The sequence below is a fragment of the Parasteatoda tepidariorum genome, chromosome 6 (genome assembly GCF_043381705.1).
Source record: "Parasteatoda tepidariorum isolate YZ-2023 chromosome 6, CAS_Ptep_4.0, whole genome shotgun sequence".
Taxonomy (NCBI): Eukaryota; Metazoa; Arthropoda; class Arachnida; order Araneae; family Theridiidae; genus Parasteatoda; species Parasteatoda tepidariorum.
Genome location: NC_092209.1, coordinates 16,834,988 through 16,855,739, shown reverse-complemented (window position 1 = coordinate 16,855,739; position 20,752 = coordinate 16,834,988). Strand labels below are relative to the sequence as shown.

Genomic DNA, 20,752 nt, shown 5'->3' with positions numbered 1-20,752 from the left:
AGCTTTGCGCCAAAGTGACGTCACTAGAGAAAATCGTAGGATTGGCGCGGCGAGAGCTACTTCAAAGGAGTGAACCAGCCCTTCTATTCTCTTTAGCCCTGGCTGTTATCACTGTCAGAGGAGGTTGCTCTAAGTACTGATTCCTCAGGATCTATACATCCAAATATTCTGAAAATGTAATCATTTGTTCTTCCAACTATAATGTATGTTCCCAATAAATATCATTCTGTTATTTGCATTCCTTACTGGTGTAGCAATTTTATTAGCCATTAGTGTATTTAGAGCCGAATTATACCTTTCGTAGGCCCTAGGCATAGCCGTTTTTGGGCCCTCCCCTCCTTCCCCAACTCCTCCCCTCTTTTCAAAATATATGCTAAAATTTTGTTGCTTATTTTTTTTAAACATTTTTATTAAAATTGATTTTAATTTACAAATTTGTTTATCGAACTTCATCTGCCAAAAATCGCAAAAAAGTAATATATTAGATCATAAGATTCTGCAAAATAATTTATTACCGAAAAATATTATATTTTTATTTGTATCTTCATAATTTTGTGCAAAATAAACTTGTTTTTAAAGCTAAATTATTTTTGTCAACAAATTTTTTTCTCCCAAGTTTTTCGTAGGCCCTAGGCACGTGCCTAGTGTGCCTATAGGTTAATCCGGCTCTGTGTATATTGTATTTTTATTATTACATTATAAATGGTTATTTGAATTCTGACAAATATTCAAGTTACATGGTTTTCTTGAATAAGCAAGATTCGCAAATAACATCCCTATGTTTCTATACATTTCGAAACTGAATTTTGCAAACATGTTCTTCAGTTCAAACCTGCTCAACATGTTCTTTAACTAAGTTCTTGTCCCACAGTGGACGGATCGTAAAGACACGGTTCCCAGTAAGACACCGAAGTCAAGCATCACTGGCTGCGGTCAGTAAGCAGGAGGGTTACCACTTGACTTCCTCAAGGATGTTTCCCAGATCGTCGCCAATAGCCTATTGGGTAGCTCTAGTGCGACGTGAATAAAGTACCTACCATTAAGCTCTTTGATTCGCGATCGCAACACTCGAATACGCCATCTGGGGAGAGACCGGTTTCATGCCTTTAGCCCTTCTCCCTTCCCTCTCCTCCTCTTTTCAGTTGCATAGGAATGTACTACGATATTTTCCCTTTTCTTAATATTTTTCCTTTCTATTTAATAAGAATATTTTTTAAAATTTCCATAATACTTTTCTTTAGAACTATGTTTAATGTAGTTTTCAGTTCCATATAGTTTTTCAAGTTAAAAGATTTCAATCTATATGAAAATCAAGAGAGAAACTAACGTACTTCCTTCCTCTATGACTTTCCACACGCTAATGGGGAAAGCATGTGAAGTGTTGCCATAGGAAAAGAGTTCTGCTCCTGCAGCCCATTTCGATCGCCAATTGCTATCAGTTACTCATTTATCACCAAATATCGGTACTAAAGTTTCTTTGTTTTGTTCTTTTATTTACAAATTTATTATTTACAAACTCACCACCGACATCTGAGACGATAACCTCATTTTAAGTAGAGTTCGTAAGGTCCTTAGGAAATTAAAAATGTGGCAGCAAAGCTAAGATGTATTTTATTATATTTATATTGACCACAACATTCAATATTTAATTTTAAAAACTTGTAAATTCGTGGTAACGAAATGTGTGGCTTTAAAATTTTAATATTAAATTTAATGATAACTTTATAATTACGATTTGGTAACCACAGTTTTCTTAATTTATTAAGGACAATATAAGTCCTGTTAAAATATTGAAATACAGATGTTAGCCACTACAAGTATAAAAACTTAATTTTTCTAAATGAAAGTTCAAATTTAAAAAAAATAAATAAAAGGAGTTTCAAATTGGCGATCGAAATGGGCTGCAGGTGGAGTAGAGCAGAACTCTTTTCCTATGGCAACACTTCACATGCTTTCCCCATTAGCGTGTGGAAAGTCATAGAGGAAGGAAGTACGTTAGTTTCTCTCTTGATTTTCATATAGATTGAAATATTTTAACTTGAAAAACTATATGGAACTGAAAACTACATTAAACATAGTTCTAAAGAAAAGTATTATGGAAATTTTAAAAAATATTCCTATTAAATAAGAAGGAAAAATATTAAGAGAAGGGAAAATATCGTAGTACATTCCTATACAACTGAAAAGAGGAGGAGAGGGAAGGGAGAAGGGCTAAAGGCATGAAACCGGTCTCTCCCCATATGGCGTATTCGAGTGTTGCGATCGCGAATCTTTGAAAAAATTAAAATTCGCCAAAAATTGACGTCTACGCCCCAAAGGTTCTAGTAAATTTTACTTGGACCGTTGTAGATTATTTAGAGATTTGCAAATTTTTATTAGAGTTTTACTAATTTTAATTGTTAAAGTAGAGAAAATAATGTTCGACTGCTCCTACATTCTAAAAGGAAAAACAGTGACACTGAGTAGACTTTTTTGTTTTAACTTATGATAAAGATTATAGTAAAGCACATGAAAAGTGGTCTCAGTTATAGATAATAGTATGAATGTGTCATACTTACGGAGTTATTATTAAAATTTTAATGAAACCAGAAAACACATTTATCTTAAATAAAGTAATCTAATATAATAAGGGATATTAACAAGCTTGAAACTAAAAGGTTGCGTGTAATTTATACAGTAAATAAAATAACTGTAAGATTTTAATTATTAAAAAAATGTTATCGATATTTTATTTTTCAGCAATGGATGGTGTTTTCAGCAGAAATGTAAACAATAACAATCTCGAGCTGTATGCCTGTTCTAGTTCCAGTTAGAAAGTTTGCAGTATGCAGTATCAATAAAAGAAATAAATTAGATAATTTCTGAGCTCAAATCTGCCGTATTTCATAAGATATTAATGTTATTATGTAATTCTGGTGAATTAGTAGTGAAAATTTGTTTTAGTTATTTAGAGATATATTGTTAAAAAAGGTGACATGGTTGCTAGATTTTGAATAACTCGCTTTTTTGGCTGTCTTGATATGGCCTCTTTCCATAAGTTTATTACTGTTTGCTCTTGTTGCAAGCTGTGCACCATCTGACGTTAGAGTTAACACTTTTAGCATTGTAGAAGTATTGTTAGCATTGTAAACACAAGTAATCAGTAATCAAAAAATATATCGTTTGCAAGAATCTCAAAACTCAATGATGCCAAATGGCTTTAAAGTACAACGGAAACAGTAACCCGGAAATTTAGGCGGTACCGAGCTTGCAGCGTTCCCTAGTGTAGAAAACACCATCCATACCAGGGTGCAACCTAATTTCTAGAATTCCCGTAAAAGGAAGGCTTTTAAGCCTTAAGACTTAGAGGCCTCTAAACTTCAGGATTGCCATCTGGTGAAATTTTAAAAAAATATTTCAAGTAAAACATCTCAACTTTGCTTTACTCAGTGGCGCGAATTCTTTTATTTATCGCGAATTTGGCTTGTAAATAACTCCTGAAGTGGCAATTTTTTGACCGCAGTACCGTTGAAGTTTGTGCGTTGAATGTTGAACATAAAGCATTTGTAAATTAAAACAGCTTTCATAAAATTATCTGAACTTACTGTAATCTGTCATAATGAGTTCTATCAGAGGCAGAAGTTCGCGCAGAAATGATAAAACAGAAAAAGAAAGAAGCGATCCATCTCCTGGCCGTTATGATTTACGGTCAGTTCTTAGAACTCGAAGAAAAAACGCTAGTACTTCGAACGATCATGACGGAAAGCCTGCTTTTAATGGTAATCGTAGTTGGGCAGAACTCGTAGAAATGAATGAAAATCCTGAAGTTTACGATGACAATTCTGTTAGTTCCCCTTTGAAAAAATTGTCCATGGATAGCCCTGCAAAGCGTTATTTTTCTGAACCGTTAGACAAAAAAGTAGAATCTGTAAACAAGAGATCAAACAGAAAACGAGACAGAAATGTTGATGGTGGTGAAGCAAACGATTTTATTCCAGTGAGCCCAAGTTCTGAGGGAGTGAAACGAAGACTTGGCTGGAGCCGCACAAAGTTTTCCGCTGATAATCTCAGTACTACTTCTTCTAGTACTATGTACAGTTCAGATAATGAACTTGATAGTGAGAAAGGCTCATCCAAACAGATTGAAACTGATCCCGAAGTTTTAAAGCGACGTCAAAAGCAAATTGATTATGGAAAAAATACTAGAGGATATCGTCGATATATCGAAGCAATTCCCAAACCTACACGCGAGCCGCATCACATTTATACTCCTAAAAAACACATCAAATATAGCCGTCGCTCTTGGGATAGTCAAATAAAGTTATGGAGAAAGCGTCTTCATGAGTGGGATCCCAAATCATCTGATGAGGAAGATGCTGGGGATATAGATTTATCAGACATGGCTGGACTTGTATAGGTGTTCCCCCCCTTTTTTTTTATTAACTGCATTATAGAAACTTTGAAGTTTTATATCTGATTTTCAAGTTTTTGTTCCTGCATTGACTCTTTTATTATATATTAATTTGCACATATGAATGCCAGACTGATTTCTAGACTATGTTTTGAAATTTGTTAATTGTTGTAACTCTTGAAAAATTTTTCTTCTACATTGAATTTTTTCTTAATTATTTAATACCTTACAATAAGCTATCAATACCTAATTTAAAACTGTTATGGCTGGTTAGAACTGAACTAGACAATTCATACATTAACTAGAATTTGTGTCAACGTTTTATTTTAAATATTTTTGCATCAATTGTACAATGTTGGTTCATAGTATTTATTCATGTCGGTACTGAAAATTTGTTTGTAGTTTAAACATCTTTAGATGCAGATACAGTTTTGTTTTCGGTTTGCTGTGCACAAATTTTTTTTTTATGTGTTGTAAGTTTACTTCAACAAGTGACCAAATTAAATTTCTGTCATAAAAAAAATCAAACTAACAAACTTAGTGCTAATCAAAATACAAAAAATTAAATAAATTTTGATTTATAAATATATATAAACATTTATGTACATTATGTATATGTAATAAAAGATAAGTTATTATATTTTAGTGCAAGAATAAGTTAATTTTCTTTTACAACTGGCTGACTGAAAAGTTCGATAGCAATAGCCTACAGTTGTAAATTTTTTCAGTTAAATTATGTTTTATATAAATAATTATTATTAATATTTGCTGTTGGTCTATTTGACAACCTGTATAAGGCTGGCTAAATATTACTAGTAATTAATATTTTTATAAAAAAATGTGTTTAATAATGTTTTGGTAAAATATATTCTCAGATTATTCAGTTGTAGTTACAATTACTGTTACATTTATGTAGTTAATAAGATTTTCTATCTCTTTCTTAGCAGTTGGTTAGGTTTAATGGTAAAATCCAAATATTAATCCTTTTAAACTTGTTTTAGTTTTTCTGACAAATCTACAAATTCCATGAAACTTTAATGATAGTGTGCTAAGAGCAATATGGTGCAATAAAAAAGCTTGTGTTTCATGTTTTAAATTGGGACAACAAATATTAGCACAATCTAGTTACTGTATGCTTAAGTAAATTTTTCATTAGAGGATCATTGAATAGATCATTTAAAAACTATTAGTGTTCTCACTAAGCGTTTTTTGAAGGACCACCTGCCCTACTTGTCCTTAGGTACCAATAAATTAGTTCTCTTTGCCCTTTTTGTAAAAGTAAGCTAAACTGTCATTCCTTTAAAGCACTGCCTTTTTATTTAGATTCCATTTTGGAAAAAAAATTAACTGTTTCTAAATAGTAACTATGCACTGTTAAATTATCTATGTATATAAGTTTAATTCGCATTACTATTACAAATATTTACTTTCTTAGGATTATTCTCAACTGATTAAATTCTTATAAGTATCTTTTTTCGGAGGAGAGAATATTAATAAATTTTTTAAGTGATTTTTAAAACTATTTTTTTACATAAATACTTTTTTCTTAAATGCTTTTTTGAATGTTCATTTTCTCATTTTAAATTATGGAAAAAATCTTTCAAGTTGTTTATCAATTACTCATTTTTTGCTAGTTTACTTTTTGAAAAAAAAAAAAAAATATGCAGAGATTGCCTTTTATTATTTTTATTAACTATGAATTTTTCACTTATTTTGATAGTGAAAGAGAATTACTATTTGAAATAGAAATATACTCATAAAATAGGATGAGAGGTAAAAATTGTTGTACTAAAAATTCCATTATTACATAATATTACACATTTTGATAAATATTAATTATTTTGAAATGTTAAGTGAGTTTTCATAGAGGAAACATCTGTCCTTTTTTTATTCCTAGAAAGTCTGCTATGATTGCTTATGTTATAATTGCTTATAAATAATTTAATATTTAGTTATTTTAATAATGTTTCATTAACTTCAATATAACATTTTGTGGTCAAATATAAAAGATTGTAAGAAAGTAAAGTTGGAATATATTGTCTGGGAGTAGAAAATTTTTTTCAACTACTATTGTAGATATTTTATTATGTTTTATATGATATTTTCAAGTGTATTAAAGTTGAACTCAATTTTAAATCATGATTATTTTTTTTAAATCTATTATTAATTATTTTTAGTTCACTTTTATTTGAAATGTTATGATTCCTTTTCTTTTTAATTTGCTTTTTCTTGATTATAACAAAATGATTTCAAAATAGCTTTATAAATTTCTCAAATGTTTTGTTAACATTTCGTTTTGCTTTGTGTCGAATTTGTCAATAGAAACTGTTTATGAATTAACACAAAGCATAATTTTCTAATTATTTTGGTTTGATTTCACATTATTAAGGTAAATTTTTCTTATTTTCAGGCTTTGTTATAAAAAAAAATTAAAGACCTGTTGTATTTTTATTTCTTATGTTAGATAACTTATATTTTTTGAATTGTCTGTAACTTAAAGTTTGAAGGAATATTGAATAATTTATATTATTATATATATTTTGTGTTGATGCTAACTGAAATATGCAGATGAGAAATTTGATTTTCTTTTCCTGGCATTACTATCAAAGAGCCTATGTAAAAAACAAGAGAATTTAGAAGTATTTCCCTACTTTTAATTAGTTAAACTTTAGTATATTAAATTTTTAGTATAATACATAATTTGATTCAGGTGTGAATATGTCACAAAAGAAATGGTAAAAATTAAAGAATATAGTGATATTTTTTTTGTGAGAAATCACCCGAAATTGTCTTTACAGTTACGAAGGAAGCATATTCCAGAACTCATTGTTATGACTTCAAATTTTAAAATATCTGGGCATGTTCTAGCTTAAAATTAATGTTATCTTTTTTTTTTTTTTTTTTTANTGTGTTAGATGATTTTTTTTTTTTTTTTTTTTAATTTGTTTTTATCAAGTTATTTTTTTTCATGTGCAACATTCAAGCTAGAATTATTTAAATTTATTTTTAACTTTTTTTAAATGTGATTTTTAAAATATGTTAGCTTATGAATGTTGATTTAAAAGTAATGTGAAATGTATATACGTTTTCATCTTAGAATAAAATTGATTTTTAAAAACGATTTTTAAATTGTTTTTTTTTTAATTTTTAGACTTTTAAATTACTATAACGTGTACTTAGATGTTTTTGTTATTAGAATGATGTAAAAATTGTCTTATATACTAAATAGTAAATGCCTTTTATAAATAATAATTATTTAATAATAATTAAATAATAATTTAGTTAATTTATTATAAAATATAAATTTCTAATATTTGTCTTTGTAAAATCTATTTTTTATTTGTTAAGATTAAAAGATAAAAATTTTTTATATTTCTGATCTCATATATTATTTAATAATCAAAGGGATCATGTGATGTGTTCTGTGAGTACAAGAATCAGTTTTTCAAGAGTTTCCTAAATTTTTTTTTGCTTTTTTTATTAAAATACAACAGAACTTTATAAGCAGATCATAAAATTAATTAGTGGAATATAGAATTAAGAGTCATATTATGATAGTTAAGTTTAATTTTTAGAATCTTTAAGGTAAATCAGTGTTTTCATTACAGAAAAAAAATGGAAGATAATTTCTCACCCTTTCTCAAAAAGTTAAGTGAGATTTCTAAAAATTAAAAAAACACGAATAGACTTGGAAAAAAATTATTTCTTTAATTATAATACATTTTTAACATCTTCTAATTGAATATTTTTGCTGCATCATCATATGGAAAATGTTCTATGTCTACTTTTTCATCAGATATGATATTTATTTGGCTGAAAAATATCCGTATTTGTTTAGTTTTGACCATTTTTACCGACATTTGTTTCTTTTTCATTTGTCCGTTACGGAGTAGAATATGTTGCCTTAACAAGGTATTTGTCCATCTTGCATTCATGCACAAAAAATTTAAACTTCTTACATGAAGAAACCTTACCTACGGTGAACACGTGGTTGCAGATAAATGTGTTCTGAAAGGAGTTCTGAACAATACTGGTAAATAGAGAAGCTAGATAACAAGGACCGATGTTCAAAATAATGAAAGATCAAGGAAGAAAAGTGAAATGGATTTTATTCTAAATGGCGCAATGAGAATTTTTTTTCAAAATGCGAGAAATCCGCGAATTTTGAAATTGGTTTATAGAATGCGCGAATTTCTCGCAGTAATAGTTTTTTAATGCGAGATAAGAAAAAGATATGCGAGGTTCTCGCACTGTAGTGAAAACACTGGTAAATTATCTGTAAATGGCAAATAGAGTTACAAGTTATATTTTTCGATATTTTAAAATTTTATGGTGCTTGATCCTCTCATTCTAGCAAATGTTTGGTTTTAAAAAAGGACTTACTTTAATGCTCCTTTTTTCCACATTGCTTTGAATCACAATCATGAACACAGATTAAGATATAATTTAGTTTTTGAAAATTAGAATTATTTGCATCTAGTTCAAAACAATGCTAAACATTTTTTTAAAGTAATAATTCAGACACAATTTTAAGTATTTATTGTAATTTATATAACACATTAATAAAAAAAAAATATTTTTACATGTATGAACTTCATTCTATTTTACAACATAATAAAAATATAAGCATTTTATCAATTTTCTGCAAGCAATTGAGTAAATATCTGAAACACTTAATGAGGCATGACAAAATTTTTGTAAGTAAAAGTACAACTTTACTTAGAAATGATATGTCAATAATTGTTTTAAAATACTGTTATATAACAAAAATACTTATTTCAATAGTTAAGAAAGTGTAAAACATAATAATGCAAGCAAATAGCTCCTTTTATTTTTACTGAAAAAAAAAAAACTTATCGTAGATACAACAGAAATGTTCATGTCTATTCTTGTTTTAAAACCATTTGATCACTAGCATTTAAAATTGCTCGTTGACTAGATACTTCTACTAAAAATATAAATTATCAGAAATATATTATATCACAGTGCAGCGTTTTTTGACTAGAGTTGAGTAAAAAGAAAATGAGTTTTTTTTCTATCTTGTTAAAAATAGTTTTGCATACATTATTTGTGGTTTATTTTTTTTATTATGGCTCTAATTATTCTATCCTGTTAATTTTTTTCTCTCCTGTTAAAAATAGTTTTGCGTACATTATTTGTGGTTTATTTTTCTATTATGGCTCTAATTATTCTATCCTGTTAATTTTTTTCTATCCTGTTAAAAATAGTTTTGCGTATATTATTTGTGGTATGGTTTATTTTTTTATTATGGCTCTAATTATTCTATCCTATTAATTTCTTTCTATCTTGTTAAAAATAGTTTTGTGTACATTATTTTTGGTTATTTTTTTATTATGGCTCTAATTATTCTATCCTGTTAAATTGCTTCTATCCTGTTAAAAATAGTTTTGCGTACATTATTTGTGGTTTATTTTTTTATTATGACTCTAATTATCGAAAAATTGAGAATATTTTATATCGTAAATCATTAGAGTTAAATTAGGATTTTTCAAAATTCTGACAAACAGCTCAAAAAATTTGTCATCACAGGCTTAATATAATGCATCATTAACAATGGTTTCAAAATTTCCACTTGTTGTTTTATATTTAATTACAACTGGATAATAGATAAGGAATATTTAAGTAAAAAAATTGGATAATTTTAAACAATTCAAAATGATGCTAAACAATTTTTTCCTTTTTACCCTTTTGTTGGTGCATACTGTAGTCAGTTCATAATTTTGACTGTGTACTTTATTTAAAAAGAACTATCTTTTGATTATTTAAGTGAGGCACTAAACATTTATCACAATCTTGAGTAAAAATACTAGCTTTTATTTATATTTTATGCTTTTAAGTATATAAGGCAACTTTTTTCAACGAAATATGTTTCTCTAAATGTGAGTTAATATAGAAACAGTGCAAAATGCATTGATTATAGAGGTAGGTGTTTAAAATGTATCATGTGATAATTCTTTACAGTACACTGCTGGTCATAAAAGCTATTTCCGCTTGCAAATTTTGCTATAAAATATATCATCCTTTCAAGTTCATTATATCAACATCTTTTTTCCAGAAAGGGAACACATTGTAAGATTTAGTTTCCTTAAAATATAATAATTTTTCTTTTATAGAAAATGAATTTTGCTCTTCAGTGAAAAAATCCACTCCTAATATAGGATTCAAAACATGCATTTGGTATAATTTTCTTGAAAATTTTCAATAGATTCTAATTTTTAACCAAGAAAGTAAGTTGCCACTACTTTCTAAGCTCTCAACAACCAGAGCCCATAATTTAGGTATACAGATGTAAAACTAATTGCTCGTATTTAAGGTTCAACACACTTAAGTTTCAAAGAGTGTAAGCTGTGAAAGAATTTCAAATTGCAATGAAGAGGGCAGGTGTTAAAAATGTGCTATTTGAAAAGATGCATAATAGCTGAAAAGTTTTAAGAATTTGGTATAACTTCCCACAAGCTACTCATGGTGAAGCCATCTTTTATTTTTTCCACGGCTAATCCCAATTCTTCACAGTATACCGGTTCCCGATCTCGAAGGTGATTTTCATCAGCAAAATATGCAGCGAATGTATCGCATTCTTTCGAATTTATTATTTCAACATCTTCATCGAGGGGAGCACATTGCGGGACTTCATTTTCAATGGGAGTTTTTTCTTCGATGAAAAAATCTACACCTAATATAGGATTTGAACTGTGCACTTGATACAAATTAGATATCTCTTTGAAAACTTCTTGCAATCTTTCGGCAGGATCTATTTTGAAGCCGAGAACATAGCCTCCACTACTTTCTGAACTCTCTACAACAAGAGCCATTCCGAATTTGGATTCACGGACTTTCAGAGAAACAATCTGAATGTAAGGTATACTGATGTTAAACAATTCGTTCATGTTTGCATGCCACACCAAGCGAACGTTGGTAATAAAAAATGTACCTAAATTACCCTGATCGCTTGACAAATTCCACACTCCATTAACTTTGTTGTATATTTGTTCCTGGGGCAGAACCTTTAGTTGCTTACTAAGCACAACACTGCCTCTTAATTTTAATTCTCTGTACCATTTGCTGGAATTATAGGCTTTGTAAACACTGATGACAGATGTCATTAATCTAGTTGTTCCAGGGATTAAATTCGTAAAGATAAACTCAAATCGCGTACTGTGTACTTTAGTCAGAATATAAAGTGCCTCTGTCATACCTCTAAGCTTCGAGTTCACGGTTCTTGTTGACATATTTGTGACACAATTAAAACCGACAGATAAACTAACTCTAGGTTTAACGTGAGACTGCCAAATTAATCTAAGATTTGTCACAAATAATTTCCCTGCATCGCCACTGTTTCCTTTTGTGTCCTCCACCGAATCTAATTTATCGATTAGTTTTTCGCCACAGTGATATTGCATTTCTGCAGGAGATAAATCAAATTTTATGTCCCGATCTTGCCATAAAGGTTCAACTTTATTCACCGCCATTTTGTTCTATAAATTAGAATTGAAAAAAGTTAGAGAATATGCTTGTAATACTTGATATTTATATATAATTTTTTTATGATATTAGATTTTTGAATCCAGAACTAAAGTGATGATAACGAAACCAACGCTCTGTTGCCCGTCAATTGATTGATTGATATAAACAAAGGAATTTTTTTTTCTTTTCCCCTTGCAAAATCAAAATTCGACTTCTTCATGGTTCGAAAAATATTAAAAACATTGTGATTCATTTTAAAAGCATTGTAACCCGAAATAAATGAGTAAAATTATGGGAATATATTTATGAGTAAAAAAAAAAAAAAAGCCCTTTCAGCAACTAATACGTTTCAACTCCACTATGCAATGATTATTCCATCATAAACAAACTTGACGTGTACTGAGTTTTGATTAGGTGGAGTGTTGTCATTTAATTTAAGACGGAGATCTGAAATATTAAAAAGCATATAAAATTCATAAAAATGACTGAAAATAATGAAAATCTTTCTGTTGACCTGTCACAAACGGCTTCATCTGGATCTGAGAAAATGACTGAGAGCGAAGTATAATTGAAATAATTAGTGAAATTATTTTGTGCCCGGTTTTATTTATTATTGTTTTCCTTAATTTTCCTATTAAAGTTGTTTTGATATTAAATCGGAATAGTAATACAATATGAGTTTTGTATTTTTTCTTAGTGTGCTGCTGTAGATATGTATTTACCTAATTTAAGATTTCATATAGCAAATAAACGAAGCCGTATTTTCAAGCCCTCATATTTCTTAGAGAATGTTTTCGCTTTTGAATACATTTTATAATATAGTTTCTATTTCTTTCCTGAATTCTTCATACTGTGCCAGTTCTGGTTATAAACACTGGTCCCTATTTCTTTTTCTTGTCAAATTGTATTAAATAGTTATAAAATTTGGTACAGAACATGTAAAACATAAACTTTACTCAGAAAAATTTCAGAATTCACAATAGTGATTTAATTAGCTATGTTATAATAGCTCAATTAAAGGAATTTTAAGTATTGAATTTCTGAGCATTAAGTTATTAACTGAACTGATTAAATTTTGTCAATTTTCTATTTGAGTTTAACAACTTTATTGTTTATTAAGTTCATGCTATACAATTTTGTATTGAGCATCTCATCTTACCTTATCTTTTCTAACTCAATGCACCATAATATGAATAGAGAACTCTGTAATACTAAACACATGTAGCATTTTTAATTTTTCACACCTAAGGTTAGTATTTGTAAGTAAAATTTAGGCTTAGATTTGTAATTTTTTCTCCTGCATTACCTTTACGTTATTCCAAGCAATATGAAGTTATTGGTTGATCGTAAGAAATAAATGCTTATAGTTCAGAAAAAAAGCCAACATTATTATTAATATTAAAAAAATTAGCGAGAGTGATTGAATTTATAAACTCAATAAATGTCTAATCATAATCGTGGATGAGGAAATAAATGACTTTATTTATATTGTAGAATTATTTAGAGCAATACGAAGTCAGAAATAGATGTTCCACAATGTTTAAAAAATAACTATAATTTATGTTATTAAGCATTGCACATTGCCTTAATATGGACACACACAAAAAAAAGTAGCTGCATAATTCACAAATATTTAATTTAATTCTGTTTATTTAATTAATATTTCTTTTTTGCATTTTAAAATTTTTTATGTCTTTCAGTTTTTATAGTGTAAAATTTTATATTTGTTAAGTAAGGTTTAATTATTTTATTTAGAGTGATAGTGTTGCTCTGGACACGTTGCAAAATTTAGCTGAAGCAACTTTAGACTGTTTAGAAGAGTCAGTGTAAGTATAGTTAACTCTAGTTTTATGACATACTTTAAATGTATCTGTTAAATTAAGGAGTACAGGGCCACCTTTTTTTCACATTAATAAATATAAATTTTCAAAATTCGACCTTTTTCTACATTCAACTTGATGATAGACAAAGTGCAATATACCCTATTACACAATGTAAAATTTATTATAAGGTTAAAAAAAATGAAAGCCTACTTATTAGCACGGGTTCGAAAGCTCGAGAAGGCTCGGTCTCATGGTAAAATTTTTTACTACACTTTTAAATATAAATGTATGATTAAGTATAAAAATGTAAAATTTATTAATTAATTGTGATAAAAAAGTTTTTATGACTAATTTCCTTGCTAAGGCAGTGAAAGCCTAATAGCGAGACTGCAAAATTTAGCTTTTATCTGTCCTATATCTTGGACGAATCTGGTCCTTTTGGAGGTCCGAGCCAGAACTAATCTTTATTATCAGTGTATTAATGAAAAATAACAATGATCAATGATATATTTTAAACAATAACAAACAAATACTTTCTTAATAAAAAAATGATGGCCAGTTGTTATTAATTACCTATACAATCAGCTAATGAAAAATTATTCTCAGTAAGTCATGATAAAAAAATTCTTGCATCTTGAATTGTAATGAATTTATAAAACATGTTAATCGTAATTTTTTTCTTTATCGGTCCTTAATAAAAACCATTCTTTTGTAATAAAAAGCGTTGTACTTATGAATGTACAGTACAGAACCCGTTATCCGGAAATCAGAAAACCGGAAAACCAAAAAACCGGAACGAAATTCGATAAATTTTCCCACCATTTAAAAAAAAAAATTTTTTTCCTCATAAGATTTTTGGATTTTTCTTTCTTTTTTTAAAGATGTTTACCTTACCATCACTTTGGAAATAATTCTTAGTGTATTACTTCATCGTTTTTTCTTCTTTTTAAGATTATTTCCAAATATATATATATTTTTTTAGTTGGGTTTAACAATAAAGAAACGGGTTTTTGTAGCGATTCAGAAAACCGGAAAAATCAGTTATCCGGAAAAGCGATGGTCCCGATCGTTCCGGATAATCGGTTCCCTACTGTATATACTAATCATTGCAATCCACTTGTGTTGACAAAAAGTTCCCAAATGTGCTTATACCGTTTCCGCTAACAAGTTCACTTGGAAAACCGGTTTAAAAAAGCTTATAAGTTCAAGTGTATCTTAAGAAAGCTTAAATCTGCTAGTGGAAATCTGTTATGACTAGTATAGTCGACTGTGAATAATAGATTCTTCCGATAATTTGATTCTTTTGGTTTGGCGGATTTTTATGACTTTGGTTATCTGAAACTGCACTAGATTCCTCTAAAGTTGCAATTCATATTCACATAATTTTAATAACAAGCATTGATTTTCGTATTTATCTGATTAAAAAGTTAAACAATACAATCTGTATTCATGCAATTTAAAAATTATGCATCACAACTAGTATTTGTGTTTTAAAAATTCAATATAACGTTTTGTATTTACTTTTTTTAAAAATCCAATGTCATATTTTCATTGTTGCAGTTTGTGATATCAAACATCAATATTTGTGTTTATATGTCACTTAAAAGTTATACAATGTGATTTGTATTGAAGTGATCTAATATCACTCAATGCTTCAGAATATAACTTGTGCATTGTGATTTGTATTCATATTAGTTAAAAAGCTATTCTTTTTTGTATTTTTAAATTTTTTAATTCAATATTTTGATTCATATTCACACAATTTTAGAATTCAATATCCTGATATTTGTCAGAATTAAGTTAAATTAGTTATGATGAAGCTGTGATATTCTTCATTGATAGATAATTTAACTATAAATCTTTATTCAAAAAATTATATTAAACATGTATAGGATATAAATTGATATTTTGAGTTTTTGCGCATGAAATTTTCAGGGTTTTTTACATTGTGTCACAATTTCTCCTGTGTTATCATTCTTAGAAATAGTAGCAAGCTTTCTCAGAATAAATATATTTCAGATTCATTAATTTAAAAAAAATTTCTATATTTGCTTTCAGAACTGGAACGACTCCTATAGTTGACCAGTATGTGCCAGGGCCGTTACCTAAAGAGTGAGTATTCTGACAATTTGAAATTTTTTTCAAATTTTGAATTGATCAAGTTTTTTCCCTTTATTTTATTTTAGTAATAGGCATCCAGTATCCTGCAATATTTTACTCATTAGTTAATCATTTCACTGCTAGAAGTTTGTATTAGTATTTAATTTGCAAAATTTTAAATGATTCTTTTGTTTTGAAAGTCTGTACGAAAATATATTAATGTCAATGTTAACATATTTTGTTGTATTGAGTACCAATGAGATATGTTTTCAGCTAAAAGATTTTTTTTTTTACTATCAGAATTGAAAATAAGCTGGTTATTCAGATTTTTTCGTAATATTTAAAAAATTCATGACATTAAAGTTTAACTGTATATGATGATTCAACCATTATCAATCCATTGCTTGATGAAGACCTTCTTTAAACTTTTCCAAAAATTTCTATTTGCTATCATTGCCTTCCAACTCGCAAATATTAACCCCTTAACTGCCGCGGGCGTATATATGCGTCTCGGCCGGACGATGCGTTAACTGCCGCAGGCGTATATATACGCTTTCCCGAAGTACGATGCTTTGCACTGCGCTGCTATAAATAGAACTACACTCCCTACTTCAGAATGCAGTAAAATGGCCTTGAAAGTGTTTGCTTTACGAATGTATTACTAATTTCGGAGGAGGGGGAATGGGAAAAGGATGTTATGGAAAAGTGATATCGTATTAATCGCTTGTGTGTATTTATTTGAGTAAGGTCGGGTTTATTCTTTTTTCGCTTTTGTTTCCCGTATGTATTTGGTGCTTTTTATTCTTTCCATCAACGTCTTCAAAGAAAAATGCATCGCGAAAATGTGCTGTTTGTTCAAGAAAAAAAATTCGTCGTGAATCCCGCTATCAGTGCGATGAATGTGATGTTGGTTTATGTGTCCAACCATGTTTCAGGATTTATCATACAACAGCTAAGTTTTAACATCTTTTATATTGTATTTTTATTATTTAATTTAAATTTTGTATTTTCTTTCTTTCCTATTTCTTGTCTTGTAAAATTAAACTGTTTTTAAATTGCTAGGCGTGCATCATTTTCCCCACCAAAACACCGTGTAAGAAAGTGCACTTGAGCGAAAAACGGTGGCACTGGGGAGTGAATCACGTTAATTTTGCTCGGCAGTTAAGGGGTTAATAAATGAGTTTTTTGGTAACCATTGCCCATGGAAACTATTTTTTTAATTTTCTTCATTTAAAAATTTAAGAAAAAAAAGTTTTTATGAATTTGGAGTTACAAATCAGCTTTTAAGAAAGGAAAAAGCAAAGCCACATTTGAAATCTTTCAAGTATCATGGGTTGTAAAGGAGAGGTATAGGAAGAACTGTGTATCTCCACTGGTTTTCAATATATCCCCTTTTTTTTGCTAATTAGTGTTAGTTTGCCAGAACTGTGATTGTCAGAACAGTGTTATTATTAGCCAGAACCATGATTAAATATGTCTTTAAATGGAATAAAAACTACTACATATTTTACATTTTTATTTTATTATGACTATTTTTTTAGCATTAAAATATGTTCTTAATTTACATGATAAAAAAATTAATTTTAAAATAGTTGTAATTTTCAGAATTTTAAACCAAATGTAGTTAGAAAAAAAAAGTGATTCTGTAGCATTTCCATTAAAAGTTCTCAAAATAGATGTACTTGAGACGTTAGACTTTTTAGTATTATCCCACTTAGTTAACCATTACAACACTGTTAATCATAAATTTTAGATAATGTTAAAAGATCAAGAACTTGTTCATTTGCATAAGGAAACTTTAAGAGGTTTTTAATAATCATGTTGCCTTCTGATTTCTCTGATATGCTAGCAGATTTTGATGTAAGAGTTTGATTGTATTTTTGATATTTCCTTTCTTAAATATTATTTTGCAACTATTCATGTGTCTTTTAACTTTGCTTTTCGCTTTTATTCTAAAATATATACGCTAAGGGCAATCATTTTAGAATACCCTATACAAAATGTAAAAATAGTTAAACAATATCGAGTATCCTAATCTTTTTATTTCAAAGCTACCTAAAAAATTTCAATTTCTTAAATAATTTATTCTATTCTAAAGAGAATAATCCTTTTTTAAATTGAGAAAACTCAGATAAATCAATTCATATGTTTTTTTTTTTTAAAAATCATTTTAAGTGCTGAGTAATTGCAAGTCTTTTTTCTTTTCATAATATTTAAGGAAGCAATGATTAAGTTGTTATTATTCAATCTTATAAATTTTTTTTATAATATTTGTTCGAATTAATTTTTTAATATAAAAAAGAGTTATTTGAAATATGTTCATTATATGAAATTTCCAAATTATTTTGTAAAAAAATGTTTTATTATATAGCTGAGTAGTTTTATGTGTTCATTTGGTGTCTCATGAATTATCTAACTATTAAATTGTTCTCCAAAATAAAGTGTTATATATTTTATTATTTAGGGGCAAAGCATTTGCTCTCATTAAAAAATCTCTTCTGAGTCTCATTGGAAAAAGTGAAATGGAGGAAGAAGAAGAAATGCTTATATCCTATATCAAGTAAGCAATAATCTTTTTTTTTTTTTAAATTAAATTTACCATTTTATTAATCCATGCGCAGTTTGTTGTTATATTTTTTTAAACAGTGTATCTGTCTTTTAATAGAATTATTAAGAAAGAAATATTTCGATCAATTTGCTTTTTATTTTAATATTTGGACTCTATCCTTTTGTTACTTACAAACCTATACCTACCCTTACCTGTTGAGAAATTCGGTGATGCACCGACCAGTATCGATGGTCTCCTTTGAAGAAGATATTGTTGGGCGATTTTCTCTAAATGTTAACTTTTGCCTTAAGACAATTAGGAAAAATTCATCTCATAATTTACTTAATATTTGTAATTTTAAACACTAAGACCATATATTTAGAGATAAAACCAGCAATAAAAAACTTTAAAAATAAAAATTTTGTGAGAGTTTTAAATTGTAATTGTTAAAATAATGTAAGTACTGTCCCCTCATTAAATGTTTTAAAAACACACAAAGAAAATTTTTTAAAAATATTTTTTAATATGGATTAATAATTAATATGTAAATGTAGAGCATTTTAAATAATAATGCTTAGTTGAAAATGTATTTAATTTTTTTAAGAAATATGTATTATATTTAGAATTTTTGAAAAATATTAAAATTTTTTACTTTTTTATTGAAAAAAACATCTTTGTAACACTTATATTTTTATATTACCTTAAATGAAACCCCACTTTGTAAGCAAGCACATAATAATTTATAGCCTAAACTCTTGTTTTCATTTTTGAAATTAATTCTTGTGTGCCGGGACAACAGTACCTAGTTATAAAAAGGGACAATAATGACCATAAACTAGAAGAACATAATTTAAAAAAAAAATTAAGAAACTACATTTCTACTCTATAATAATCTATTACTAAGAACATAATAGGTATTTTTCGTTTTACATTTTAAAATGTAATTTGTATATTTAAAATTATTTGTTCATGGTTTAGAAATTGGCATTGGTAGCATTTTTTAGATGACACATAACTTTCTTTTTAGTACATCTTGTACCTCTGATCAATAACAACAAAGTAAAATTTCAGTTCATACTTTATAAAATTCATACATTTTTGAGTATAAGTAATTAGTGGGATATAATGAAGGCCATAAAATAACTAAAACAATAAGGCGCAAATATGATAAATTTTTCAGTACAAAAAACAGCAATCAATTTGCATGTTTTTTGTTATTTCATTTGCATGCTATCTTTAGAAAAACAAACATTTTATTCCTTTATAAAATAAAAAGTACTCAATGCTAAGTGGTTATGCTTCGTTGCCATCAAAAATAGTCAAAACATTTCTTAGATTCATTAAAAATACTAATGACCACCATTTTTCCTTTTTAAATGAAATTTCTTTTTAATTTCCACAAATATATATATTTTTTTGCTGAATAAAAAGTAATTTTATGGGATAAAACATATTCAAAAAATTAAAGCAATATGTTATAAAAACAGAGGTATATCTATTTCTGTTATTCATTTTAAACTTATGTTCTAATCACATAATTATTTATTTTGAAATTTTCAGACCTGAGAGGTACATTAACAGTGAAGTTCAAAAGGCAGCTCTTCTCTCTCATACTGTTTCTGCTTATTTGAGTATGTTAGATAAAGATGTTATATGTAGAGTGGCCATGCAAGTAGTTTCTGATACCAATTTATGGATTAGTAAAATCTTCAGGTATGATTTATGTGCTCAGTTGGCTAAGCAATGTATAATTTATCTAAGTTATAATATATATTATATATAACCACATATATATATATAACTTTATATATCAGGGATTCCTCTTATGTGCTATGGCGTGTCAAATGAGCTAAAAGTTGTTGTGAGGATGCAAAAGAAAAAAGGTTCTAAGAAATCCCCTGGGAGGTGTATTTCTCCATCACCAAAAAATAGGGTGATAGCAGATTTTTTGTAGGCAAAATTAAACTTTAAAAAAAAAAATTATTAATATAGAATAAAATAGTTTTTGCTACTAGAAAAAATGTAAACAAGAAGGATAAATAATACAAAAGAAAAAAAAAATATGCGAGGGCATATTTCAATCAATTATGGTGATTTCAGCTAAGCGTGCCATCACTGAATAATATTAAGTCAGAGTACTGTCACTGAAGAATGGAATGTTAAGTCATAGTGTTTTCATTGAGGAATTTATATTATTTTAATGGGAGATTTATATTGTTTTATATATTAAAATTTGACTGTCTTGGGTCATAAGGAGTTTTGAAAATCTAGCGAATTCACCGTATTATATTATATTATATTTAAAAGACATATAATCTATTTTCTAATAATGTTTCTCAAGGTAAAGTATTTATCTATATTTTTTATACCTAATATTAACCAGTATATATATATATATATATATAT

General features: G+C 28.0%; 3 protein-coding genes across 4 annotated transcripts in view; 2 read left to right on the top strand and 1 right to left on the bottom strand.

The window, feature by feature from the left end:
• Positions 1 to 3,341: 3,341 nt before the first annotated feature.
• Positions 3,342 to 7,511, top strand: LOC107446756 (Stem-loop binding protein). Its single transcript, XM_016061501.3, has one exon. It carries the CDS (start codon positions 3,599 to 3,601, stop codon positions 4,394 to 4,396), a length of 798 nt encoding a protein of 265 aa, XP_015916987.1. The 5' UTR covers positions 3,342 to 3,598; the 3' UTR covers positions 4,397 to 7,511.
• Positions 7,512 to 8,914: 1,403 nt separating this feature from the next.
• Positions 8,915 to 12,027, bottom strand: LOC107446760 (Bardet-Biedl syndrome 5 protein). The gene has a single exon (XM_016061507.3). It carries the CDS (start codon positions 11,878 to 11,880, stop codon positions 10,840 to 10,842), a length of 1,041 nt encoding a protein of 346 aa, XP_015916993.1. The 5' UTR covers positions 11,881 to 12,027; the 3' UTR covers positions 8,915 to 10,839.
• A 31-nt stretch (positions 12,028 to 12,058) lies between these two features.
• The window catches only part of LOC107446754 (pyridoxal-dependent decarboxylase domain-containing protein 1), a 30,952-nt gene continuing 22,258 nt past the window's right edge, over positions 12,059 to 20,752 (top strand). For both annotated transcript variants that reach the window (XM_043055037.2, XM_043055036.2), the window contains exons 1-5: positions 12,059 to 12,437; positions 13,631 to 13,701; positions 15,757 to 15,810; positions 18,263 to 18,358; positions 19,907 to 20,059. In XM_043055037.2, the coding sequence (XP_042910971.1) occupies positions 12,357 to 12,437; positions 13,631 to 13,701; positions 15,757 to 15,810; positions 18,263 to 18,358; positions 19,907 to 20,059 (455 nt within the window). In that variant the 5' untranslated portion in view covers positions 12,059 to 12,356. The remainder of the gene's footprint in view (positions 12,438 to 13,630; positions 13,702 to 15,756; positions 15,811 to 18,262; positions 18,359 to 19,906; positions 20,060 to 20,752) is intronic.